Source organism: Thrips palmi, unplaced genomic scaffold (assembly GCF_012932325.1).
Source record: "Thrips palmi isolate BJ-2018 unplaced genomic scaffold, TpBJ-2018v1 HiC_scaffold_2, whole genome shotgun sequence".
In the NCBI taxonomy this organism is placed as follows: Eukaryota; Metazoa; Arthropoda; class Insecta; order Thysanoptera; family Thripidae; genus Thrips; species Thrips palmi.
In genome coordinates this window covers 9,735,035-9,761,891 of record NW_023144629.1, presented here as the reverse complement: position 1 = coordinate 9,761,891, position 26,857 = coordinate 9,735,035, and the positions used below count along the sequence as shown (strand labels likewise).

The 26,857-nt window shown below is 59.8% G+C and overlaps 2 protein-coding genes across 8 annotated transcripts in view; both read right to left on the bottom strand.

Annotated features, from left to right (window-relative positions):
* Positions 1 to 23,359, bottom strand: part of LOC117647567 (serine/threonine-protein phosphatase 2B catalytic subunit 3-like) — a 40,797-nt gene extending 17,438 nt beyond the window's left edge. For 6 of the 7 annotated variants that reach the window (XM_034389373.1, XM_034389375.1, XM_034389377.1 and 3 more), the window contains exon 1: positions 10,139 to 10,266. In XM_034389373.1, coding sequence (XP_034245264.1) covers positions 10,139 to 10,250 — 112 coding nt within the window. In that variant the 5' untranslated portion in view covers positions 10,251 to 10,266. Of the gene's footprint in view, positions 1 to 10,138; positions 10,267 to 22,802 lie in introns of those variants that run through there. The other variant, XM_034389379.1, reaches the window with a different exon arrangement.
* A 1,658-nt stretch (positions 23,360 to 25,017) lies between these two features.
* LOC117647649 (dr1-associated corepressor) lies at positions 25,018 to 26,584 on the bottom strand. Its single transcript, XM_034389522.1, has 5 exons — positions 26,349 to 26,584; positions 25,808 to 25,880; positions 25,570 to 25,663; positions 25,342 to 25,479; positions 25,018 to 25,253 (listed from the first exon to the last, which is right to left on the bottom strand). Exons 1-5 carry the CDS (start codon positions 26,394 to 26,396, stop codon positions 25,079 to 25,081), a joined length of 528 nt encoding a protein of 175 aa, XP_034245413.1. The 5' UTR covers positions 26,397 to 26,584; the 3' UTR covers positions 25,018 to 25,078.
* Between the last annotated feature and the right edge of the window lie 273 nt (positions 26,585 to 26,857).

Here is a 26,857-nt window from a genome sequence, read left to right as displayed (position 1 = left end):
CATCACATGCCCCTGTAGGTAGGCAAAATATACACAACCGCCCCTCCTGTCGGAGGCCCCCTAAACCGCGCCTGGGCAGCAGCAGCAGCCGTAGGCCGTGCCCTCCACTCCACGGCCCGTCCAGCCAGAGCAGCAGCCAGCGGCCAACAGCCCGGCGGGTAGGCAGCCCGCCGGCACCCCTGTCGGGCGGGCGGGCATCGCCGTGCTGCAAGGCGCTCCCCTCCGGCCCGCCTTCCGCGGTCGGGGCCAGGCCGGGGCCCGGACTACCGCACTCCGCACGCCCGCCGTCGCTAGCCGTCGCTGTCTCTGTCTCGCTCGCACGCACGGGGCGCTCTGTGGGGGCGAGCGAGAGAGCGAGAGAGAGAGAGAGAGAGAGAGAGAGGAGAGAGAGAGAGACGAGAGATGAGAGAGAGAGAGAGAGAGAGAGAGAGCGAAGCGGAGACAGACGAGAGAGAGAGGGAGAGAGCGAGAGAGAGAGCGAAGAGAGCGAGAGAGAGAGAGCGCGAGAGAGAGAGAGAGGAGAGCGAGAGAGAGAGCGGAGAGAGAGAGCGAGAGAGAGAGCGAGAGAGAGAGCGAGGAGGAGCGAGAGAGAGCGAGAGAGAGAGCGAGAGAGAGAGCGAGAGAGCGCGAGAGAGAGGAGAGAGAGATAGAGGAGAGAGAGAGAGAGAGAGAGAGAGAGAGAGAGAGGAAAGAGAGAGAGAGCGGAATAGCTGTGCGGTGCAGCACGTCGCGGAGGACGGCCGGGACGCCACCACAACAACAACAACAACAACAACAACAAGAGCCCATTCAATCGCACCGGTCCAATTTTAACCTCCTGAATTGCCAGCGTCACGCATCCAACAGGAACACGCTCAACAGTTAGCCAGCCCGGCCGGCGCTGGCTGGTCGGGCTGGCCGCGGCACCGCGGCGGGGCCAGCGGGGCGAGGGACGAGCAGATCGGGGCGGCGGGGGCGGGGCGGGCGGGGCCCCTCACTCCCTCGGGGCCGGGCCGGGCGGGGCCTCCACGGCGGGGCGGAAGGGTGGCGACGAAACTCGCGGCTCGGGGACACCGGGGCAACGCCTGCGCCCGTGCTTTACAGGTGGTGTGACGGAGAGCCACTTCGCCAGCAGGGGGCAGGGGGGTGTTATCACGCAAACAAAAACAAAAAGGGACAGCCCTCCGCCGCCTCGCCGCCCTGCGCCAGTGCAGTGCGCACGCCACTGCAAACGCCACCGCACACGCACGCGCGTGTCGCGTACGAGAGTATGTGCCTCGACAAAACCCGTACACTGTACACTTTCGATCCCGGCCCTCCACGGCGCGCCACCACCCAAATACAGGCCGCCGCACCCCGCCGCCGCAACCCGGCCGGCACGCCCCGGCCGGCACGCCCCCGGCCGGCAAGCCCCCGGCCGGCACGCCCCCGGCCGGCACGCCCCCGGCCGGCACGCCCCGGCCGGCACGCCCCGGCCGGCACGCCCCCGGCCGGCACGCCCCCGGCCGGCACGCCCAGGCCGGCACGCCCCCGGCCGGCACGCCCCGGCCGGCACGCCCCGGCGGGCACGCCCCCGGCCGGCACGCCCCCGGCCGGCACGCCCCCGGCCGGCACGCCCCCGGCCGGCACGCCCCCGGAACGCCCCCGGAAACGCCCCCGGAACGCCCCCGGAACGCACCCGGAACGCCCCCGGAACGACCACGGCACGCCCCGGCACGCCCCCGGCACGCCCCCGGCGGGCAGTTTCATGCGGCCCTGATTGCAAGAAGGTCGTGGCCGGCGGGCAGCTCCACCAACACGCCAGCCTTACTTTTATTTTGTTTCGTTTTTTCCTCTTTTCCTGGCCTGCCGCCGCCACTACCAAAGCAGGCCGAACGCGCTCTCTCTCTCGCACCCCTGCGGCGCGACGCGGCGCGACGCCCCACGAGCGCGAGCGAGACAGAGCGGGCACGCCGGGGCACGCGCACGCACGCGGTCGAGATTGTCTTGAACGGCACGCGCCGCTCCGCCCGCCGCTCCTTGCGCAACCCGCCGGCGCTATCGACCGCGCGCGCGGGAAGATAGCGGCAACACCCAACGCCCTCCAACCCCCACTGCCAGGGATTAGCGCACCTGCGATTCCAACCAAACAAACAAACGCACATGGCGGACGCCAAGCAGGCCATTAGGGGCCATCCATAAAGTACGTCCGCACTTTTTCGGTAATTTTGACCCCCTCCCCCCCTGTCCCGATAACGCCGCTTCGGCGACCCACCCCTCCCCCCTTTGGACGTCCATTTTGGCCAAAGTATTCCAAATTTCAAAATAAAGCGCTTTTTTTGGGGGTAAACTGATAGAAAAGCGTGTTAAGCCGCTTCTGCGTTATTCAGAAAATAAAATAAATATGACTACGTTCCGTTTCGTCGCCGCGACATCGGCGCCGCGCGTAAAGACGGCGCAAATCGTCTAATTTTTCTTAATTTTCTTCGTATAAAAGTAGGACGTCCGAACCACCTCGGACCCCCCCCTCCCCCTCACGTCCGCCACGTCCGCGTGTCCACCTCCCCCTCCCCCTTCGAGTTGCGGACGTACTTTTCTGGATGACCCCTTAGCAGTGTGTGTGTCGTGGCGCGGGCGGTAGCGCGCAGCACACATCGCCTCGCCAAACTGGTCCAGGGTCCAAACTTTAGAGCGCCAAGCTCTCTCTCATTGTTTCTCTCTTTCTCTTTCTCTTTCTCTTTCTCTTTCTCTTTCTCTTTCTCTTTCTCTTCCTCTTTCTCTTTCTCTCTCTCTCTCTCTCTCTCTTTCTCTGTCTCGTTCTCTTTCTCTCTCTATCTCTCTCTCTCTTTCTCTTTCTCTTTCTCTTCTCTTCTCTCTCTCTCTCTCGCTCTCTCTGTCTCTCTGCAAGGCAGAGGCGAACGACCGCGGGCCGGCGCTGTGCATACTGATGGCTGTACTTATCGACCCGCGCGTCGCGCCTGCCCTCAACCTCGCGCGCCCAAGAAAAAGACTCCCCCCCGCCCGCGGAGCGGCTTTTGGTTCACGCGCCACCAAATGAGCGCGGCAGCGGCACACAACAGGCGGGGCAGGGTCCGCGCAACACGTGTCCCTCCGGACGACGAGGACGCCGTCGACGAGCTGGACGAGGAGCGAGGACTCGCGGGGAACCCCGAGGCAGCCGAAGGCCAGCGCAGGTGGGAGCAGGCTCGGACTGGCCAGGGCAGACAGGCAGAAAAATCTGCCGGGGCCTTTCGGGTTTGGGACCAGTAACGTCACAAAGCTGGTCAAAGAGTCCTAGCATATATGGGACGAAAGTAGCCGTTTTCGCTGATTTTGGGCGGCCACTGCGTCCGATCTAATTGCGGACAACGGCCTCCCTCGACGTCCTAGTATTCTTCAGACCCTACTCTTTCATGCCCTGTATCGGGAAGACGTTGACCACAACGATTTTGGCTTTGACCGCAACGAATTTCCGACCAAGTTGGTCAAAAAGTGGTCGAATCACGGAAATTTGCTGATTTTGCTGACTCTGGGCGGCCACTGTGTCCAATCTAGTTGCCGTAAAAGGCTTCCCTCGACGCCCTAGCATTCTTAAGACCCTACTCTTTCGTTCCCTGTATCGGGAAGGCTATTGACCGCAACTAGTTTGGGAGCGGTAGCCTCACAAAGTTGGTTATGAAGGGTAAAAACATAATGATGATCGGGGGCCTTTTGCGGGCCAGTCCGAGCCTGGGTGGCAGCACCATACACTGTGAGAAAAAAAGTACGGAAAAAGTACGGAACATGTCTAGTCAATAATTTGCCTGGACCGTCCGTACTTGCCAACTACGGAACGTTCCGTACTTTTTTTTTCCGTACCCATTTACATGGGTTCATATGGAGCAAGTACTTTTCTCCGTACCTCCGTACAATATTTTTCTGTACCATTTCCGTACAAAAGTACGGAATTTTTTTACAGTGTAAGCCGCTTCCTGAGACGTCAAGGGTCCCACGGTATCTCACTACACCGAAGAGAAGTCGAAACGTTACCAAACGGCGCTGCAGCCACCACTGTCGTGTGCACAAACAGGTAGAAACTTACCTGCAACACAGAGAGAAACGGACGGTTAGCGGGGACAGTAACATCAAAACAAGACGGTCTGCACGTTAGGGCTCTGACTTTTGCGCGGGTACCCGGGTTACCCAGTTACCCGCCCGCCCGGGTTGGACTGGGTCCGCGGGTAGACCCGGGTACCCGCGTATGCGGGTAAACTCGTGGACCCGGGTTTACCCGGAGCCTTGCACAGTAAATGTCTTACGGTGAAAGACTGCACCAACATAATATAGTGGAGATTTTCTCCATAATACCAACGAAATCCGTCAAAATCTCCATAAGGTACAGTGAATTCTCAATGGTATGTTACGAAGTCAGCTGCACCACCATAATATGGAACATTTTCACCATAATATGGAGAATCTTCACTGTAGAACATTTAGAGTGTGGATCCACCGCCCTGGCAGTAGGCAATACGGCCCACTGGAGCGTACTACTGGTGGCGCCCACAGGTTTACCCGCACACCCGGGTACCCGGGTCTACCGGCGAACCCGCGTCTACCCGCGAACCCGCGTCTACCCGCGAACCCGCGTCTACCCGCGAACCCGCGTCTACCCGCGAACCCGGGTCTCACCCGGGCAACCCGGGTACCCGCGGTCCGGGCTTTTAAGAGCTCTACTGCACGTTGAAACCCTCCGCGCGCCATTCCACACATTTTCATTCCCTCATTTTCAAAGGAGCAGGGCTCCCTGCGCGCTACACGCGCTGCGTGCGCATGCCGTGTTAGTTTGCACATCAAAAGGGCGCCAACTTGGCGGCGCGGCCTCGGCCCGGACTCGGCGCCTCGGGCCTCGGGGGCGCAAGGGAAAGGGCGTACGCCTTTAAGCCCGCGAGCCGCGCCGTCGCTTCGATCCGGCAGGGCACTGCCACGCCACGCCACGCCCCCCGCGCACGCCCCCCCGCCGCGCCACGCCACCCCGCCCACGCCACGCCACGCCGCGCCACGCCACGCCACCCGCCCCCCAAACGCCGCGCCACCCCCGCCACGCCACGCCACGCGCGCCCCGCCCCACGCCACGCCCGCCGCGCCCGCCACGCAACGCCGCGCGCCGCCACGCCGCCCCACGCAACGCCGCGCCACCCCACCCCCGCCACGCCGCGCCGCCCCAGCACCCCCGCCACCCCGGGGGGAACGACCGAGGGGGCAACCCAGTGGACAAACCCGGAGTGCGACAAGCGCCAAACAGTGGCGAACCGCAAATAGCGCCCGGGGGAGAAGGGGAGGGGGCACACGCTCGAAACCTGACGGAGTAGTCAGAGGCAGCAAGAGCAAACTATTGAGTTTGTCATTTAAAAAAAAGGACCGTACGAAAGTTACCAAAGGTTTTCTTTAAAATATTCTATGTCATGGCAAGCTGCTCTTCCCCCCTGGGCAGGGGCTAAAGTTGTTTGAAAGGGTTTTCAGAGTGCACCGACGACCTCACCCTTCGTGGAACGGAGGGGACGGTAAACCTCGGGCAAATCCCGAAAGCGTGGCGCTAGCGCCGAGCCAGCACGGCAGCCACAGGACGAGGCAGGGCGCCACGACAGAGACCGGCAACCGCTTTGAAAGAAAAATTACTTTTTTCGGCCGTGCGCTTCACTGTGGTAAAAAGGTACGGAAAATTCTGTTAATTTTTTTGCCAGGATTCTCCGTAGCCCTCTTATCAATATTCTCCGTAGGCTCTTACAGTATTCTCCGTAGGGCCGCACAGTATTCTCTGTAAGTCCGCACAGTCTTCTCCGTAGGACCTGGAAGACTGTATAGTCCTACGGAGATCACTGTAAGGTCCTACGGAGAATACTGTGCGGTCCTACGGAAAATAATGTAACAGCCTACGGAAAATATTGATAAGGGGGCTACGGAGAATTACCACAAGCTGTTTACAGAATTTTCCGTAGCTTTTTGCCACAGTGTTGGCCACAGCTTCTAAAAGATAAAAAGATACACTCTTCGGCCGAGCGCCCGACCGGTGGCGCCCCCTTGCCCCGCTTCTGTGGTCACCGAACCAGAATCCATCGGAAGGCGGGGGGAGGGGGATGATATGGGGCGAGACGGGAATCAAGAGCCTGGCTGGCCGAAGGGGGTAGCGGACCAGCGCACCAGCGGGGCGACTCTGCTATTGAACGGGCGAGGTCGTGGCACGACCCGGACGACCATGACGGCGTCCCCGGGCACCAGAGCGACGACCACGGACGACCACTACTGGGGCGCCACCAGCACGGCCAACGACCGCCAGCCAGGCCAGCCAGCCAGGCCAGCCAGCCAGCCGCCCCAGCCAGCCGCAGCCAGCCAGGCCAGCCAGCCAGCCAGGCGCAGCCAGCCAGGCAGCCAGCCAGCCAGGCCAGGCCAGCCAGCCAGCCAGCCAGCCAGGCCAGCCAGCCAGCCAGGCCAGCCAGCCAGCCAGGCCAGCCAGCCAGCCAGCCAGCCAGCCACGGCCAGCCAGCCAGCCAGCCAGCCAGCCAGCCAGGCCAGCCAGCCAGCCAGCCAGGCCAGCCAGCCAGCCAGGCCAGCCAGCCACCGCCAGCCAGCCCAGGCCAGCCGCCAGGCCAGCCAGCCAGGCCAGCCAGCCGCCAGCCAGGCCAGCCAGCCAGCGCACAGCCCAGCCAGCCAGCACCAGCCAGCCAGGCCAGCCAGCGCACTGCGGGAAACCTCCCCCGGGACAGTTGCCGGCAGTCTAGTCCTGGACCTCTCCGCGCTGCCCGGCGAGCCCGGCGGGCAGTGCCGTACCGAGTTCGGCTTCAGGCTTCAGCTTCAGCCCTGCCGCCTGCAATCCCCTCGGGCCGCTTCGGCCGTCCGCTCCTCTCAACTCCATTCCCGCCACCGCCACCGCCCTCTTTCGTGGCTCTTTTTCGCTCAGGTGGACGGGCGGGGCGGGGCGCGGCACAGGTTGCGAGAGAACCTCGTCGGCCGGAGAACACTCCCGCCCGCACAGCAGGACACTCCGAGTGGACACCGCGCAAACATGGGCCCCTGTCTTTGCCGATGCGGTGGTGCGTGTTTGGCGAGCCGCGGTGGTCGCAGCCTCGGCCCTGCGTGGCACGGCGCGGCGACCCAGCGCAACACGCCCGGTCCATTTCGCCCTCTTTTTCCCCAACCAGCAGGCTCGTTCCGAACACACCCTGCGTCTCTCTCGCACTCATGAGTGCACGGGGCGTCCTGTACGGGTGCGAGAGAGACAGAGCGTGCGTTCGGAATCAGCCTGCAGCGACCGGCGCCGCGCCCCAGGACGCCGTCGGCCGGTCCAGCAGGAAGAAGCTAGGGCTCCGCACAGTGGGCCAGAAGACCGGTGGAGGCGGCCAAAACTCTAGACGCGGTTTGAGCTCCAGAGTCGCCAAAAAGGCCTCGAACCGAACATGTGACCCCACCAATGGATTCCTCGTCGAGAGAGCAATCCATTGGTGGGGTCACATGTTCGGTTCGAGGCACATTCAGCGACTCTGGAGCTGAAACCGCGTCTAGAGTTTTGGCCGCCTCCACCGGTCTTCTGGCCCACTGTGCTCCGGGGCCCCATGGGGCGCCTTGCCTTCTTGCTCTTGTCGCATTCATTCCTTTTTGCGTCAAAAGCCGCCCCCACCCTTCAGCCCCCCGGGCTGGCCGCGGCCCCGAGGCGGCCGAGACGGTCCCGAGACGGCGGGCCGGGCTGGGCCCCCAGGAAGGTGGATGCTTGCTCCCCGCGCGACCCGAGCCGCCCAGCGCGACCCAAAACAAAAGACACGAGTGGCGAGCGTCGTCGTCGGAGAGAAAAGAGAAAGGGGGGGGGGCACATGGAATTAGTATCAGCGGGAAAGCAACTGCGCCAGTCCCGCACAGTGGGCCAGAAGACCGGTGGAGGCGGCCAAAACTCGAGACGCGTTTTGAGCTCCAAAGTCGCTTAACAGGACTCGAACCGAACGTGTGACCCCACCAATGGATTGCTCTCCGAACGAGGAATCCATTGGTGAGGTCACACGTTCGGTTCGAGTCCTGTTTAGCGACTCTGGAGCTCAAAACGCGTCTCGAGTTTCGGCCGCCTCCACCGGTCTTCTGGCCCACTGTGCCCCGCTCGGAGTCGTTTCCGTCGCCGTCTCTGTCGCACCTGAACGGGACGCCCCATGAGTGCGAGAGAGACAGGTCCGTCTGCCGGGTGCCGCGCGGTGCCGCGTCGCCGCGTTCGACGTCGGCCTCCCTCTCCACCGAGGCCGGCCGGCAGTCCATTCCCATTTGCACCAGGGCTTCCGCCCATTTTCGCCAGCAAACCAGAAATCATGGCGGCCGTCAAAGTTCTGGCGCGTAGAACGAAATTTCTATAGATGTCTTCCCGCCGGAAAAGGGGGAGGGGGCAGGGGGTGCAGTCGGCGACGTGAGCAGAGAGTATAACGACTGGCGGGCGGGAGTCCGCTGCCAGGCTGCCCGGCTTGGCTCGCTTGCTGGCTCCAGTTCCTCTAAACGCCCCGCCCCGCCCCGCCATGGCGCGCCACCCCGGCCCAGCTCTCTCATTCCAGGATATTTTTTTTTCGAGAGGGCCGACGTTCCAGTTGAGCCCAGGCCAGAGAGCCGAGTTAACCACCCCCTCGCTCCCCCACCCCCGCAAGCGTGCACGCAGCCAGCCACGCAGCCAGCCACGCAGGCAGGCAGCCAGGCAGGCAGCCAGGCAGGCAGGCAGGCAGCCAGCCAGGCAAGCAGGCAGCCAGGCAGCCAGCCAGGCAGCAGGCAGCAAGGCAGCCACCAGGCAAGCAGGCAGCAAGGCAGCCAGCCAGGCAAGCAGGCAGCCAGGCAGCCAGCCAGGCAAGCAGGCAGCAAGGCAGCCAGCCAGGCAAGCAGGCAGCAAGGCAGCCAGCCAGGCAAGCAGGCAGCCAGGCAGCAGCCAGGCAAGCAGGCAGCCAGGCAGCCAGGCAGGCAGCCAGGCAGCCAGCCAGCCAGGCAGCCAGGCAGGCAGCCATCCAGGCCGCAAAACCTGGAATCCAGCCCGGCCAGACTCCGTAGCGCTATGCCATGCTACGCCATGCTACGCCATGGCTACGCAGTCGCAACCACTTTGTCGGCTTGCTATGCTATGCGGTTCGCTCGGCGCCTTGGCGCGCCTTGGCGGCAAAGGACTTCAAAGCGACCGAGCGGCTGGGGCGGCTCGAGCGGCCTCCGTGCAGCTTCCACACGGACTCCTTTGAGGCGGCGGGGAGCGGCATGAAGCCATGCCTTACGCCAGGCAGGACGCCCCCGCCAGCCCACAATGCAGCAGCGAGGCGAGGCGCGGCGAGGCGGCTCCAGGGGAAGCCCTTAATAGAGGCTCCTATCAAAGGTCAGATTAGCACAGAGGGGGGGGGGGGGCGTTTACAGGGCTCTGCGGCCTACGGCCGCGGTGGCCGGGACGAAAGGCAGGCCTCGCACGACCCGCCGCGAAGCGCGAAGCCCGGGGGAGCGAGTGAGAGGGAGTCTCAGAGAAAACAACAAAGGGCCCATCCTCGCTGGAGTGCACAGTGTGTACACCGCCCCCAACAATTAAACAGAGAGCCTGCGAAGCCTATTGGCAGGCGCTGCACCGGCGGAACGCCGTCAAACTCGATAGGCGGACGTCGCTCTCGCACTGGACGGGCCGCCGCCGTCTCTCTCGCACACTGCTCCCCGGCCGTATGGCGAACCGCAGGGCAAAAGAAAGCACCGCCGTTTCGAGTCCGTTCTCGGTGCCGTCTCATTCTCGGATGCAGGGAGGCAGGTAAGGCAGGTCGCGGGGTGGCTGTGGCGAGGGGGTGGGTGCTGGCCCGCGCCCCGTCACGCGGTCACGTGGTCAGCACACGTCTCGAAAAGGCAGGGGCCTCGGAGTGCGGGCGGCAGCTGAGGCAGCTGCAGCAGCCTGCCCCCCGCGTCCCGCTGGAGGACGTGACCGTCGCGATGCAGAGCCCACTGCAGAGGACACTAGTCTCGGCCGCAGCCACCACTGGAAGGGGCACTGCAGCAGCGCCAGCAGCGCGCGCGCCTCCAAGAAGCGCCACATCCTGGAGTCCCCGCCAGCGCCACGACGGCCACCCCATAGACCCCATTCCGACACCACGGCCGCGGCCTCCTCCAAGCTGCCGTGCGGCGCGGCAAGTCCTCGGCCAGCTCGTCCGGCGCGGCGCCTCGTCCTTACTTCGTTCCTGGCGGTCGTTGCCGACGTTGGTGTGCTGCACGGGCTGCTGGTTGGCAGGGGGCGCTGGACTCCGAGCCGAGGGCGCGTCGGCGCGCGGTGCTCCACCCTCCATGGCGCTCGCGAGCGGACTGGCAGAGCGGCGGCACCGCCACACCGCTAGCGCACTGGCGGTCGGGCCCGACTCGGGCCGCAGTGCGCACCGCGCCAGCGCAGCCCTAGCCGCCCTCACCAGCCAGCCGGGGCAGCCGGGCCGCCCCCCTACTAGTGCTGCCGACGGCCCCGCCGCCCCACAGCCCCCCCCCCCCCCCCCGCACCGTGTCCACTTTTTGCCGCTACTACTTCCACCTACAACCCCTTGCCCGCTCGTGTCCTTTTTCATCGGCCGCTCTTTTTTTTTTATAGCGCAGGACCAGCACCGCCAGGACATTATTTATTCTATTTAACTCGACACCTCTCCACCGGAAAAAAAAAAGAAAAAAAATTTGCCGTCGCGGTGAGGCTGAACTTGTTGCACACGACGTCGTCCCGGCCAATCGGCACCGACTGAACGACTTGGTGGCACCTGGCCGAGCTGTGCCTCGCCCGCGGCTTTCGGATACCCTTTTCCACTTCTGCCTTCCTGGTGGTCTTCCAGGCTGACAGGCAGCTGCTTGGACCACGGCCGTTCCAACGGCCACGCACCAAACACCGATGGTCAGGAAGCCAATCTGAAACTCGACAAACAGCCCCTCCCCCCTCCTTTCCTCCTTGGCGCTCAAAGTTCTTCAGCGCGACTTGCTCGCCCCGTTTCCGGGACACAACACTCCCAGGTTCCTCTCTGAAAAGAAACGAGCTGACACCTTCGAATGTCTTGTCCTTTCTGTGCGGGAGTTGTGATAAAAAGGTCTGCTTGAAAAAAAAATTAACTCAAAGAAATGACTTCCCCCACCCCTTTCTCTCGGGGCCACACAACGGGGTGCAGGGAGAACAGAGGCTGCACCGTGGCGCTGCAGGCCTCGCTGCAGGCCTCGCTGCAGGCACGCCCACACCCCCTCGGCGCGCCGGCGACGCAAAGATTAGCCACGCCACTTTAACTACCCCCCCCCCCCCCCCCCCCACGGTCGGCCCGGGCGTCCCTGGCTTCCAGAGATACAGTGCTCCGGCGCCGCGACCGCAGCTGCCTGACAGTTAGGGATGCAAAAATACCGGTAAGATTCAAAGTTACGTAAATTACGGTAAAATACGGTATTTTACCGTATTATACGGTAAAATTGGGTAAAATTGATTTTTCTTGACTTAAAGAAGTAACTGTGGTTCTTCTTGTGAAATAGGGGGAAAAGAGGTTCATTTGGGTGAGGGTGTATCATTAATTATCGGCCGCATCGTTCCAAACATGGTTGCAAACCATCATGACTCAAGGACAATGTCGCATATTTGAAATAGACAAGGACGAAAGACCCTGTGGGTCAAAAATATGAACTATTCTCCCACTAGACCCTCCCAAATTAATTTTGAATCTGACTGCTTTTCACTTATTCCTACTGGGCTGGATTAAGAAATGCGTAGAGCAGCAAAGTTAACAGCCCAAATATACTTAAGAATTAACAAAACGGGCGCCGTTTTTCTCGTAATCCAAGTAAGTTGTCTCAATTCCATGAAGAAACTTTTTTCCTTAAAGGCTGCAGGGTGTCCAACAACCATACCAATGTTCATTACACTTTTCAGCTCAAATTTCTAACAAATATCTACCCCTAGATTTACCTCTTTTCAATTTTAAGTTAGTTAAAATTATATGAACCTTGGCAACAAAGAAAGGTTTTCGATTTGCCTTTCGGAGATTTGGTTCGCGTAAATGGATTTTGATTTCCACAAGTTTTGCAAAAGAAGAGAACATTAACTTCACATTAATTTTAAGTGGCTAGACGTCTTACACGTACACGGGGTGGCACGAGGGGCAGATACAAACCAAGAGTTCAAAAGAAGCGCTATTTTCAGTCCGTACGTCCTGTCTAATCGTATGGAAGCTAAAGAAGTTCAAATAAGTCAATATTTCAAAATTACCGAAAAATACCAATTTTACCGGGGTCTCCGTAAAATACGGTATTTTACCGTATTATACCGTTCTTTACCGGTAATATTACCGGCCTTTACATCCCTACTGACAGTTCCAGGGCCAATTCCAGCGCTGCAGTGCGCTGCGCAGTGGGCCAGTCGACTGGCGCAGGGGGCCAAAACTCCAGACGCGTTTTGAGCTCCAAAATCGCTAAATAGGCCTCGAACCGAACGTGTGACCCCACCAATGGATTCCTCGTGCGGAGAGCAATCCATTGGTGGGGTCACACGTTAGGTTCGAGTCTCATTTGGCGACTTTGGAGCTCAAAACCCGTCCGGGATTTCGACCGCCTCCACCGGTCTTCTGGCCCACTGTGCGCTGCAGAGCGCGCGGGGATTGCTCGTTCGCCCCACTGCTCAAACAGTCTCCGTCGCACTCGCGTGCGGCGCCCCGCGAGCGAGAGAGACGAGTGCGGCGTGCAACACGGCGCGCACGCACGGCACGGTGCGTTCCGATGCCTCTCTGTGTGCTGCATTCCGTGAAAAACGGATCGCGACCCACAGAGCGAGGATGGCCCCGATTCATTCCCCCCTCCCCTTTTCCCGGAGCAAAGCCGCGCACAGTGGGCCAGAAGACCGGTGGAGGCGGCCAAAACTCTAGACGCGTTTCGAGCTGCAGCGACGCTAAATGGGACTCGAATCGAACGTGTTACCCCACCAATGGATTGCTCTCCGAACGAGGAATCCATTGGTGGCAAGGGGTCCCCAACCGGCGAAAATCGGTGTACACGGGTGAAAATGTCATTAAAAAAGTCACTAAAAGTCAAAAAAGTCAAAAAGTCACAAAAGTCAAAAAGTCACAAAAGTCAAAAAGTAACAGAAAAACCACTATAAAGTATCCAAAAAGTCACGAAACAGCCTTTAAAAATGCCAAATTTCAATGAACGCTGGTGGAAAAGTAACCTTTTAAGTCAAAAAAGTCATTTAAAGGTCAAAAAGTCATTTAAAAGTCAAAAAGTCATTAAAACGTGTGAAAGTGAAAATAGTTCCAAGGCAAAACAATCGCAAAAAGTCAGAAAAGATACTAAAAAAAGTCACAAAAAAGTCAAAAAACAATCAAAAAGTCACAAAAAAGTCAAAAAAGTCAGTTTTGACTTTAAGTCAGTGTACGCTCGCCGGCTCGGTTGGGGACCCCTTGATTGGTGGGGTCACACGTTCGGTTCGAGTCCCATTTAGCGTCGCTGGAGCTCAAAACGCGTCTAGAGTTTTGGCCGCCTGCACCGGTCTTCTGGCCCACTGTGCCGCGCTCCGGATCGGTTTCCGACTAATCAAAATCAGGCGAAACAAACGCCTCATTCATTCAGCGGCCGCCGCGCCCCGCCTCAATGGCAAACGCGCGCCGCTTTGCGCTCCGCACGCATCAGCGCAGAGCAGGCGGAGCAGGCAGAGCAGGCAGAGCAGCAGCAGCACGACAAAAGCAATAGGAAGTACAGTCCAGATTGCAGCCGGCGCGCAAATGCACACCGACAAAACAAACGACATCACAACAAAGCGCCAGCAAAAGAAAAACAGCGCGATACTCTGGCGATATGACCGGAAGGGGGGGGGGGGGGGGCAAAAAGAAGGGACGAAAACAAGCGAGGGGCACCGGCGGCAGCGCACTACACCGACAGAGACACGCCGCGCCGCGGACACTCGCCGTTCACGGCATTTGCAATGCAGATGGCCCGCAGGCACCCGCAGGCCGGCCCGGCGGACCAGTGGCGTGGACCGCGGCCGATCGCTCATCCCGCTCTAATGTTGGGGGGGGGGGGGGGGGGGAGCCGAGCCGGACGAGTGTGATCACCCCTTGAGCCGACATTCGAAAAGCCGGACTAGAGCCCCACGCCCTGGCGGCCCCGCCCCCCAAGACGAGCACATTTGGCACGGCGGCGACAGAGTCGGCCACGCGGCAGGACGGGCTCAAAAGACCGTCAGATTAACCTCCCCCTTCTCGCTCGCTCGCTCGCGCTCTCTCTCTCTCTCTCTCTCTCTCTCTCTCTCTCTCTCTCTCTCTCTCTCTCTCTCTCTCTCTCTCTCTCTCTCTCTCGTTTTCGTTCTCTCGCGCTCCGTGCCGCCACCGCGGTGCTGACAAAGACGGAGTGGGCGGAGTGGACGGAGCAGGGCAGCGGGCCCCACGAGTCGTCTGTCACGCGCCATAATGATATCCACGGAGGAGGATATCCCGAGCGCCGTGCCGTGCCGCCGCCAGGTCGAGCCACCGTCGCCGTCTGGCCAATCGCCTCATCTTCAGACCCCGGAGTCTGAGAGGAGCAAAAAGGAAGGGGGGGTCGTAAAGTTGCAAGAGACGGGTGGAAGGGCCGCCTCCATCGAGGCCTCCATCGGGGCGGGGCGGGGCGGGGCGGGCTGCAGCGCGCACCACTCGCGGCCCGGGCGGGTATACGGCTGTGTTTACGACGGCGAGGGGCATCCCAGCCGTGCCAACCCCCTTCACACGGATCCGCAGAGTATATTCTTGAGGCCGGGGAGAGAGACGGGCATAGAGAGCGGCGGGGGAGGGGCGGGGGGAGGGTGTCCAGAGGTGGTCCGCGCCGAATGGAAAATCAATGCCGTCCCTTCCCGGCTGCGCTGCGCCCCCCCCCCCTCCCCTGGAAGTGTGCGGGGGTCGGCTTCAGCCTCACAGCGGGTCGACCCCCCCCCTTCCGCCCCCTTTGCCCGGGCGCTGCCGCGCTGCCCTACCCCCCGGCCCACTTCACACCTGCGGCCGTAGTCTACCAACAGGCGTGGAGTAGGGCCCGGCCAGGCCAGGCTGCATGCAGGCAGCATGCAGGCAGCGAGGGGGCAGGCGGTACCTCTGGGACGACACGCCGGCAGGCCGGTTAGCGCAGCCAGCCCTTCAGGCAGCCAGCCCTTCAGGCAGCCAGCCCTTCGGGCAGCCAGCCCTTCAGCCAGCCAGCCCTTCAGCCAGCCAGCCCTTCAGCCAGCCAGCCCTTCAGCCAGCCAGCCCTTCAGCCAGCCAGCCCTTCAGCCAGCCAGCCCTTCAGGCAGCCAGCCCTTCAGGCAGCCAGCCCTTCAGGCAGCCAGCCCTTCAGGCAGCCAGCCCTTCAGGCAGCCAGCCCTTCAGGCAGCCAGCCCTTCAGGCAGCCAGCCCTTCAGGCAGCCAGCCCTTCAGGCAGCCAGCCCTTCAGGCAGCCAGCCCTTCAGGCAGCCAGCCCTTCAGGCAGCCAGCCCTTCAGGCAGCCAGCCCTTCAGGCAGCCAGCCCTGCAGCCAGCCCATGGACCAGCAGCGGCAAGGGCAAGCCTCCACGGCGAGCGCCCGCGCGCTAGGCAACCGGAGCGCCGCAGCACACGGCTGTCTGCGGGTTGCCTACCCGCCAGGCGCTCCGCCAGGCCACGACCCTGCTCGCCCTGCTCCGCGGAGGGGGGCTCGGGGGCCGCGGGGCGGGGGCCGGGGTGGACCAGGCCAGAGTGCGCTGGGCCGAGTGCGGCGGAGCCTCTCTTGAGCCCACGACGCTGTGTGCCCGGCCGATGTGGCAACGCTGCTGCCGCCGCCCTGCCGGCCCTGCCCCCGCGAGCTCCCTCTCCCATTGGTGCCGGGCCGTCGGGGCTGCCGGGCCGCCAGGCCTCCCCCACCCCCACCCTCCTCGGTCGTTTCAAGGCCGCCTTGGCATCCCCTGGTCCCTGGTCCCTGGTCCGCACCAGCGCCATCCCTGAACCAGCCACCCAGCACCGTGGGCCACGGCACCCACCCCACTGTTGCTACGCTGCTACCCGCCACCCCCGCACTTCGGCGTTGCTAACGCTGTGAGAGATAGACGAACCGCACGCCGTGCACGGGGAGGGCATTCACGATGCAGCCCGACGCCTTCACCGCGCCGCTGCGGCCAAGCTGGCTGCGGCCACTGGCGGCCACCCCCAGCGCAAGGGTCCCGGTGTGCCCACGGTGTCCACCGCGTTGGTGCGGGCGGCCTGGGGCGGCCTGGGGCGGCCTCCACCTCTCGGCCGCTCTCGGCACGCACGCACGCCGGGAGTATCGCCGAGACGAGACGGTGTATCGCAGCCATCTCTCTTTCCTCGGAGCGCCGCTCTAAGTTGGTCGACTTCCAAAGTCCCCAACACAAACTTCAAGTCCCCGAGTCGCGAAGAGCGGGCCAGAGCGACGAGCGGCCAGACGAGGCCGCAGAGGAGTCGCGAGCTGTTGTTTGGCGACCTGATCTGTCTGAGCGGGCAGACTCATTCCGTCGCTGTCTCTCTCGCACCGACAGGGGACGAGTGCGAGAGAGACAGAGCGACCGCAGACTCCACAGACACCTGGTATCGACACGCAAGCCAGCAGCAGCCGGAAGCTAAGGTTCCAAAGTTGGCAACGAGGATGCACGCCCCTCGAGATGACACTCGAAAGGCGGCGGCAGAAGACCCTCACTTCCAGATCGGCAACCCTCTCGCTCAGATTCGGGCATCCCTTCGACCTCTGGAACGGAATGTCGCGAAAATGGAGCACAGTCCAATCAGCGAAACCCATATGCAAGCTCCTCGTTTTGTTCGGAAGTTGGCAACGGCGAAGGAAGGCGGTCGTCAACTGTTGAGCGAGACGTGGCGGCGCATTGTTGCAGTCGGGCTGTCAAGTGTCGGGGCGGCGGGGGGAAGGGCAGGGAATGCAAACTTGGGAACTCAACTTTTCAAAGTCCTTTGACTTGGCCTAGTATGAACACGCTACCCCCCAGCAGTACATGGACTCGGCGCAAGACTCGGTCACCCCCACCACCACCGCTCCGCTTCCCACCCCCAAGCGGCCGTGGGGGTGGGGTAGCGACGACAGCGCCAGCCCCGCCGCCGCTACCCCACGCCCGGGGCACGGGGCACGGCGGGCACGGCCGCAGCGAGGCAGCACGGCAGCGCAGCGCCATCTCGCGGCCAGCGCCGGAAGCGCGGCCCCTTCACATTTATCAGCCTTGTTTCGCCTTCAGCCCGCTTCAGCTTTTGCTGCGAGGAATGACAGCCAGGCGGGCAGGCTGAGGGGCAGGCAGCCACGCCCCCGTCTGCCAGGCAGACCTACCTGCCACACACACAGCGAGGAAAAGAAAAAGAACACCCAGCACAACAAAGAAAAACAACACCGAGACAAAACGAAGAAAACAGCCGACTTTGGTTTAAGATTCCAACAAAACGAAAACCGGCAGAAGAACCGGACGGACCGCGAAACATTAAGACCGCGTCCGATTTGGGGCCAAAAGCAACGCGTGCCAACCTGAGAAAAATTCTAACGACGCGGTGTGCTCGTTACAGTGGCGCGGCACCGCGGCATGGCGTCACTTCATGCAAATGCGAGCCCACCCGGCCTGGCCCGGCCCGACTCTGCCTCGCCGCACACCTCCAGCCTGCTTAATATTAATCGGCAAGACGCGCGAGGAACGCCTCGGACACTAAGCCAGGGCGCGAGGAACGCCTCAGACACTAAGCCAGGGCGTGAGGAACGCCTCAGACACTGAGCCAGGGCGCGAGGAACGCCTCAGACACTGAGCCAGGGCGCGAGGAACGCCTCAGACACTAAGCCAGGGCGCTAGGAACGCCTTCTGTCCAAACGCACTAATCTCCAAGCAAGCCCGCTAGCCTCGCCTTATCACACGCGTGTCCCCGATAAAGAACAATCTGCTTCCAATACGCCCGGCCGGGCCTTATCGCCGGGTGCGTTCACCAAGTGCGTTCCAAAGCAGTGCCCGGCCTGAGCCGAGGCGCCAGGAAAAGAACGAGATAGACAATTTATATCGCGAGGAGAAAGAGAGCGAGAGAGAGAAAAAGCTAATTACGTCTGGCCAATCCTGTCCCCACCTCAACACGCACTCACACACACTCAGACACGTGCTATAACTCTGTCACACTTTTCGACGCGTATATTGTCGGCTTGCCAACACCGCCGCGCCTCCTCCGCTACGCCAATACTAGTCTTTCTCTAGATGGGGGGCAGCACGGCCGCGCCACGCTCTGCCCCTCTCACACCCATGCGTCATGATCCACGAGTGCGAGAGAGACAGAGCGAAGAGTGCAGGCGGCGGAGTAGCTCGACAGGGGCGAGTCGATCCAGGATTCAGCCCGACGAACTGCGGGTAGGCAGACCCGCAACGCAGGCGCGCGCGGAGTCCGACCGGCTGCCTACCTGGAGGCCGGCAGGCGCTTCAGGCGGGCCGAGCGAGTCGTCTCGGTTCCGGGCGGTGTACTGTACGATGTCGCGGCGGGGCGGGGCGGGGCGGGGCGGGGCGGGGCGGGGCGGCGTGCATTCGACCTGTCAAGTGCGTTGCTATCTAGCGGAGTGGCGGGCCAGCCCCCGCCAGCGATACAGACCCACTTCCCTTCCTGTCAGGCGCACGTCGGCCGCCAAAGCGAAGCAAGGCGAAGCAAAGCGCCGAGAGCGAAGAGCGGTCCCGCAGGGCCCGTCCCTTTCGTCGCTCTGTCTCCCTCGCACCTACACGGGACGCCCCGCGAGTGCGAGAGAGACAGAGCGACGACTCTCGGAGCCAGTCTGCTGCCTGCACGCCAGCCTGTCCGCCTGTCGCAGTGCATTTATGCATTATGAGTGCCTTGACGCTGCCGCGCGCCGCGCGCCGCTACACTGCCGAGCGAAGAGTCGTTTCGTCGCTCTGTCTCTCTCGCACTCGTGGGGCTCTCCGTGAGGGTGCGAGAGAGACAGAGCGACCGGGCTGCTCGGCGGGCCGGGCGCGGTGACACAGTCCTTTGGCACGGCGCCGCACCGCGCAGACCGCGCACCGCATCCATTGCACCGGGACCCAGTCCGTGAGGCAACAGACCTTTTGCAACGGCCACGTCCGCTACTAATCAATATGCCGAGGCGTGCCCGGCAGGGAGGGGGTGGGGGCAGGTGGGTCCAGGGAACGGCGAGGCCCTGTGTACGCAGCACGCCGAGGACGAGGGGGAGGCAGCAGCAAGCAGACTGGTTCCGAGAGTCGTCTTTCGTCGCTCCGTCTTGCTCGCACTCTCGGGGCGTCCCGTGTGGGTGCGAGAGAGACAGAGCGACGAAACGGACTCTCGGAATCAGTCTGCTGGGTGGGTGGCCCAGGCCCACAGAGACCAGGCGCGCAACTTCTAGTCTAGGGGCTGCTCGAAAAATGTGGAAGCTGGCCTGCACGAAGGCCGTCCTCTGCCCTGGTCCGGGCCGGGCGTTGTTGCCTGGCCGCGGCCCTTGCCGATCGCGGCGGACTATAACCCAGCTTGACGGCCGGGCGACGCAAGGCGAGGCGAGGGCAGGCCGCCATGTGAGCCCCAACGCAGTAAAACGCTCGCCATGTGCGAGGCTAAGGCTCAGGCCCTACTCATTCGGTCACCAATCACATTCTCCCATCGAATGGCGTACAGCCGAGCAGCTCCGGGCCGCCCCAGCCCAGCCCCGCCCCGCCCCGCCCGGCCGCGTCGGCCACCTAGTGGGGCGGGCGCCGCGCCACCCCCTCGACGCTGACCCTCCCCCTCCCCCTCGCACAGCGACCCGCGGCGCAGACAACCTGCTGTTGCAAGAAAAGTGTCACTTTCAATTTTATCGCTCGCATTTAATGAGACCGCGTTGGCCCTTTCGCAGACGGCGCCGCGGCACTGACGGGAGAGGGGAGGGGGGACGCGTCGGGAGGTAGGGCAAGGGCGGCAGGGCACACCGGCACACCCCGTCCCGCCCCGTCCCCGTCCAGCGCGGCCTGGCCCTCCTGGCCCCCGAACCTGTTGCCCTTCGCGCAGGGCCACGCAGGGCCCCGCCAGCCCAGCCGCACAGCCAAGGCAGGCAGGCAGGCAGGCAGGCAGGCAGGCAGGCGCGTCCACGTGGAGTCCGCGCGACCGGGACGCGGACGACGCGGAGCGGGACGCAACGCGAATCAACCCATTGGCCGGCGGCAGACTGATTCCGAGAGTCGTTTCCGTCGCGCCGTCTCGCTCGCACCTGTACACGGGACGCCCCACGAGCGCGAGAGAGACAGAGCGACGAAAACGACTCTCGGAATGAGTCTGCTGGCAGCCTGCAGGGCCGGGCCGCCTGGGCACGTGACCAGCATGAGCAGCAGACGGCGATCCCGCTCGTTGAAGCCCTCGGCGGCTCTCGGCGGCCCTCGGCCCTGTCAAGGCGGCCGAGGCGACCCACACCGCAAAGACGCTGCTCCCGCTGCAGCCGCCCGAGGCCACCGCGTCGCCGCGTCGCCTTGCAGGATGCGAGCGAGGTGGTGGACCGCGGACCAGGGGCCGGCGGCGGCCACGGGTCGCAACCTGGCGGCGTTGCCAGGCCAGCGGCCCACCGGCCACACCGAGGGCCACACCGTTGCCGCGTGGCGGCGCTTCCTTTGAGTCAGAGGCCGGCCCCGCCAACCCCCGCCAACCCCCGCCAACCCCCGCCCTTGGCGCCCCCGCTGCCCCCGCGTCCGTCAACCTCCTGGACGACCCCGACGACGACCCCGACGACGACCCCGACGACGACCCCGACGACGACCCCGACGACACGGCGGCCACGTAAGTGCACTTGCACGAGTGCAGATGTCCACCGTGCCTGGCCGTGCCGTCCGTCCGCGAGCGCAACGAGCATCGCGTCGAGGGGGCGTCGCGGCCGCGGACAAAAGGCGCCGCACCTCGCGGCGTCCGCAGTCCGCAGCTGTCGGCGGCTCGGCGGTTCAGCGGCTCGGCGGCTCGGCCGACGGCGCGGCCACGCGGCCACGCGGGCAGGCCGCCCGGCCGCAGCCACCGCCGCGTCGTCCCCACGGTAAAAATAGTCGTGCGAAATGTAGAAAGAGAGGCCCCCGGCCATTATCCGGCGCGAATCGTGTTGTGGTGGAGGTGTAGGAGTAGTGCCTCGCCTCGGGGCGGCGGGTCGACACGGCGGCACGGCGGCAGGCCCTCGCCCCGGTGCAAGCTAGTACGCCGCCAGTGCACGGCGCACGGCGCCCCGGGCCCCGCTGCACCGCGCCGCCACCGCGCTGCTGTCCCCCAAGACGGGGAGTGGCGTGGGGGGCGAGGGCTGCTTGGCTTGGCGCTTCGCGGCTTCGCGTCCGCGCCGCTCTCGCCGCGGCCAGGGTTAGCGGCTCGGCAGCGGGGCGCGGGGCGTGGCGGGGCGGGGCCCTCCGATAAAAATAATTCCAAGCTTGCCCTGCCCTGCCGTGCCTCGCCCTGCCCGCGGCAGAACAACCGGCCGGTCTAAACTAAACCGGCCGACGGCCAGAGGCAGAGGCAGGGTGGCTCCGCAGCTCCGCGTTGCAGCGCGTGCGAGCCGTGCGTGCCGGTGCGTGCCCCGTGGCGCGGCGGCGTGGCCTGGTGTGCCCCCGGTCAGACAGACGCCACTCGCCTCGCCTCACATGCACATGTCGCCCCACTCCCCCGCCCCGCCGTGCCACGCCACGCCACGCCAGCTGTCACCGTTCGAAATGCCATCCATCAGAGATAATAAACGACGCCGGGCGCGGCAAAGGCGCGGCAAGGCACCTCGCAGTGTCTCAGGTGCGCCTCAGATTCACTTAATGCCTCCGCCCCGTTCCGCAACGTTTAATTCTCTGAGTCACCAGATTTAGGTGGCCGGCCCGGCCACCACACAGTCGGGGTGGAAGATGAATTGTTCTAGGAGCATGCCAAAAGGCTGCACTAAAATGGGGAGGAAGTATTTGCATTGTTGCAGCAACAAAGAGGGCACAATTGTCCTGGTGGGATTCTGGCAAATGCCAAGTAAACCAGGGCAGTCTCATTAATCTGCTTGAAAACATTTATGAAACAGCTGGCATGCGTCATGCTCACATCACTGTAATTTTCCAGGCCAACATTTTGTGCATCTGGAAATAATTTAAATTCGTTGCAAAAGAACTTAATAAAGAGCATTAATTATAAGTTAGTCTGAGACACCCCACACACAATATTGATATTCAATGGTCTTCTGTCTCAAAATGGCATCTGTTTGTAAAGCATTGCAAGACATTCCTCAACTGCGGGGCAATTTCAAAGAATGCCACTGTGTCATTCATGGTCAATATCTAACACTAACATAGATCACGTCACCATAAAATTTAAATATGCTAATAAAATAATTTTTTAAACAGAATAACTATTGCTATCTGTAAAATAAAAAGGGGGCATCCAACTGTCAAAAGCTTTTCACATATTAATTAAATAATTACATAAATGTAAACAACAAATAAAATAAGTTTGCGAACAAATAAACAGATGTAAACAAAAACTGACAGCAGACAGAACCATTAAATCCGGGGCCATGGGCTGAACGGAAATGAATTTAACATCGATCGAAAGACGATACTTGAATTCGACAGTTCTTGGAAATTGACGAGGGGAGAGATTCGAGCAGAAACAAAAGGGCACCCCTGCGCGAGCGTTCATGCCCTCAGCAGATGCATAACCTCTCAGGGCGGCCGACAACCCGCACACGCGAGCTGGTCGCGGAAATCAGACCACAGAACCCTCAAGCAATTAAAATACAGCTTCTGGGCCAACCCCGACATGTAAACCCTTTCCTTGCAACGACCCCAGAGGGAAATAACCTCAAAAGCAGCTGCCCTGCGCCCACATACTCTGACATGGCGACACAGGCAGACGGCAGACGGCTTGCCCAATCGAAAAGACGACGGCAACCAAACAACAAGGTTACACTCACTTTTCACTGTCCGATCCGAGGTGGACCCCTTCTGGTTGGCGTCGGACTTCATTCTGGACCGTTGTCACTGGCAACACACTTCCACATACGACAAGGGCGGCCCTTGAAAGTGTGACCCGAATCCGAACCGAATTCAATGACTCGCACTCGCCACTCGCCTGGCCGCGGAGCCGCGGGCACTTCGCACTACGACCGGGGACCTCGGGGACCTCGGGGAGCGCGGTGCATCAAAGTCAAAACTTCACTCTCGCGAAGCCCGTCGCCCGTCCCGCAGCCCGTGGCGTACACTACGGTCGCGGTGCCGTCGCCGTCGCCACTCGTCCCCGTCCCCGTCACTCCACTCCGCGTACCAACACAACACAGCCGAACTGAAGCGAACCGAACCGAACCGAACGCGGCGCCTCGCGAAGCTGCGCGGCGCGGGCGCGGACTTGCGTTGCGTTTCTCGTCGGGACACACAGATGTTACTTGGGCCCTTCCCTTCCCTTCTCCTCCGCCGTGCGCGGGGCTCGGGTACTCGGACGGGGCGGACGACGGACTGCTCGCGAAGCGCGAAGCGCGAAGCACGCCAAGCAATGCCGACGCCTCCTCGAGGTCGAGCGGTACTACGACAAGTCCGCGGTGCGGGGCGCGGAGTATCGCCGACAGGCCCGACACCGATGCCGCGGGATGTCGCCGACGGCGTCCTGGGACAGCTACAGCCGCTACAGCAGCGCGACCACGGCCAGGACGTGCTGCGTGACACGACAAGACGGACACCGCGGCGGCGGGGGCGGAGCGCGGAGCCGAGCGAGCAGCGAGCCACGTGGGGGTGTGGCGGGGCGTGGCGCCGAGTGGCGGCTCGGCTTCCCCGAGCACGTGCGCCACGTCGCGTCGGCCACCCCGTGACACCCGCCACCTCCGCCACCCACCCCGTGGGCTCATCGATCGCCTCCGCGCCCAGCCCTTCCCAGCCCAGGCCCAGGGGGAGGCAAGGGGCGAGGGGCGCCGGTCGCGCACGGGCCCGGGTTCGAATACCCGCGCCGCCCCAAGGCCCCGACCACTTTCCGGCCTGCCCAGCAACACCTAGCAACACCGCGACCCATGGGGAATGACCGCCGCGCGCTCCTTTGCCTTTCACGGACGAGGACGTGTTCAAAATTAATGCTGTGATTATTTTGTATTAGACAGTGGACAGCCAACGGGAATGAAAAGAAGACACCTGTCTGTTTTGAAAAACATATCTATTGGAATTTTTTTTTTTTTACACGGATTGAAAAAAAAAACGCCATTGATTGAAAGAAAGTTGGGAAAAATAGAATTTTACACTTATTTGTGAACACAGATATCATCATGACAAAAATTAATTAATCCGGCACATAATGCTATTGAAAATGTAAATCCTAGCCAAAGTGCCAAGCTTTACACAAATTTTGACTTGAGCTTATGAGTTTTGTTCAAAGTAAAGCCCTTACTTTAACAGTCATTTTGTGACAATCAACCTTACAGGTAAGGTGATAAACACTATTATCTGATCAATTGAAAGCTATCATATTCAGAGTGAAAACACAAAAAATGCTGTGAGGATTTGAAAGTAGCCAATTTCAAAACTAAGAAATCATATTATATGGTAGGCCTTACACAGTATTACACTTGATTCAAGCTGATCATTATCACAAAAAAAATTCTATCACACAAGTTTTTTCTTTAGAAAAAATAAGTGCACTCTATCATGCCACAACAAGTACTCACACATTCAAACATACACACTAACATTCACAAACAAGAATACATAAAAAACAAACAGACAATGTACAGACAATATTCACTCTAAACCACCACAGTGAATAATACAATAAAATAAAAGGAACAATGACTTGGAATAGGAATAAAGGCAGCACTAATGGAGATTCTATTGAAAATGTACAGCTTGACGATTTGATCTTCTCAGCAACAACAGCTCCAATGTTAACGGTTTGGCCTCGCCTTAATACTCTCTCTCAGTCATCAAACATCATAGACACAACAAAAATCAAAAAATATCACAAATCTCCAAGTAATTAGAGGTGAAAAGCACAGAAAAACCGAGGTGGAATAAGAGAGAAACAGTGGGTACAGCTTTGAACATATCCTTAAAACTAAGTTTTATTAAATACATGGGTTGTTTTCTCTGCATCCCTTGAACAAAAAAGGAAAAACTATTGTACATTGCCAGACTAACTTTAACTTTTCTTGACTGCCAAAAGGACACACACCCAATAAATAATGTGTCAAGTGAGTTTATGGATAAGGAACATTCAGGATCCATAGTCTTCATCAATCACAAAGTCTGATGTACTCTCCTCGGCGTTCATGACAGTGTCCTTTTCTGATTCAGATGACTCCGAATCTTCTGACTCCTTATCTTCATTATTTTCCATGTCTTGCTTCTCTTGTTGATTGGCAGTTCTGTATCTTCTACCAGTAAAGGAACTACCAAAAAAGGACCAAATTTAATTAAAGGATGATAAGCACAACAGACAGTGAAATCAGTGTGATATATCTTATTTGGAGAGCTCACCTCAATGATTCTTCGTTAGCAGGAGCAGTGTTTGACACCGACGCAGCTCCATCTTCATCAAATGTGTTGACATCGGGTAAGCTTCTTACCAGGTCTTTAAGGAAATGAAAGCGGCTGTTTGATATTATACACTGCTTCCTAAAATAAAATGGTTTCAGACAAAATTATCAATTTTCTACTGTTATTCCAGATGAATTTCAAATCATACCATAAGCAACATTTACTCACATGTGGGATGGACTGAGAGTCCGCGCATTTTTGGCGTTGGTCACAACTAAGGCGCTGTTCAGGAGTGATTGCACGAAAAGCTCTAAGGTTCGAGGTAAAATACTGTTAAGGATAACACATGAAACACAACATGAACACTTCAAGCTTAAGGATAACACATGAAACACAACATGAACACTTCAAGCTTAACATGAACACTGCAATGAGTAATGTGCAAGAGAATGTTTAGAAAGGATATAGATTATGATGGGTACAGCTTGAGCAACTTTTCCAACTTGTTCATCAGTTTGCATTATTTTCTTTATGCGTCCCTGCAACAAAAAGAAGCGATGTCTTGATAAAGGTGACACACGGAAAAATTCAGGTGATAAAAGGCGAAAACACACAGTGAACCACTTCAATATTAACCAGACCCTCTCATGAATGAAAATTATTGGTTCAGAATTGAAAATCCCTGCCCTAAATTTGATTTTTAAAATGCAAACAAATAAGGTATGTAAATTAGTTGACAGAACTTCCATGTACTTCGCAGCAAGTGTTTGGAGCGCCTCTACAAGTGTCCTAACCCACACACAACAACATCTGAAGTTTGAAATCAAATGGCGCGCAATGGAATTGGAGACTGTGTGGTCCATCTAGTGCCCATGTTAACTTTTCATGTGCAGATGGTATATATTTAAGAACTAAATAAGAACAATAGTACAAAGCTTGACATATTGAAACTACTGGTGACAGGGTTCAACAACACGAAACTAATGAGACTACCGTTAAGTTCTTACCGCTGGAAATCTTGCATTGTATTTTCTACGCTTGCTTGGCATTTTCATTAGATATTAAACTTGATTTAAAGTAAAACGTGTATTTTCCTCTCCATTCAATAAAAACAATCCATTTACATTTACATTCGCCTCGCTAACATAACGAAAGCACAGAGTATGAGAAATTGCGTACTGAACGAGGACAGCAGTCCGGAGTTTACTTATAACTTTCCAGCCTTCTTCCTTTATCAAATACATTGATGCAAAAAAGCGATAAGAAGACAAAAATACGAGATAATTAGAGTGACATTGATGATGGTGTTAGTTTTTTAGTGGTGGCTAGCCTGTAATGGATGAAAAATTTAAAATGCCCTTTTGAAACTTGTTTTGGCGGGGCTTATGAGTTCCTTCGGGTGACATTCCCTTTCTGCATGTACGGAGGGCCGTCCTTTTCAGGTACAACCACTTGCTGGGACTAACTGGCAATATAAAAGTTTGAACTGCGACACATTACCACTACGTCAGCGCTG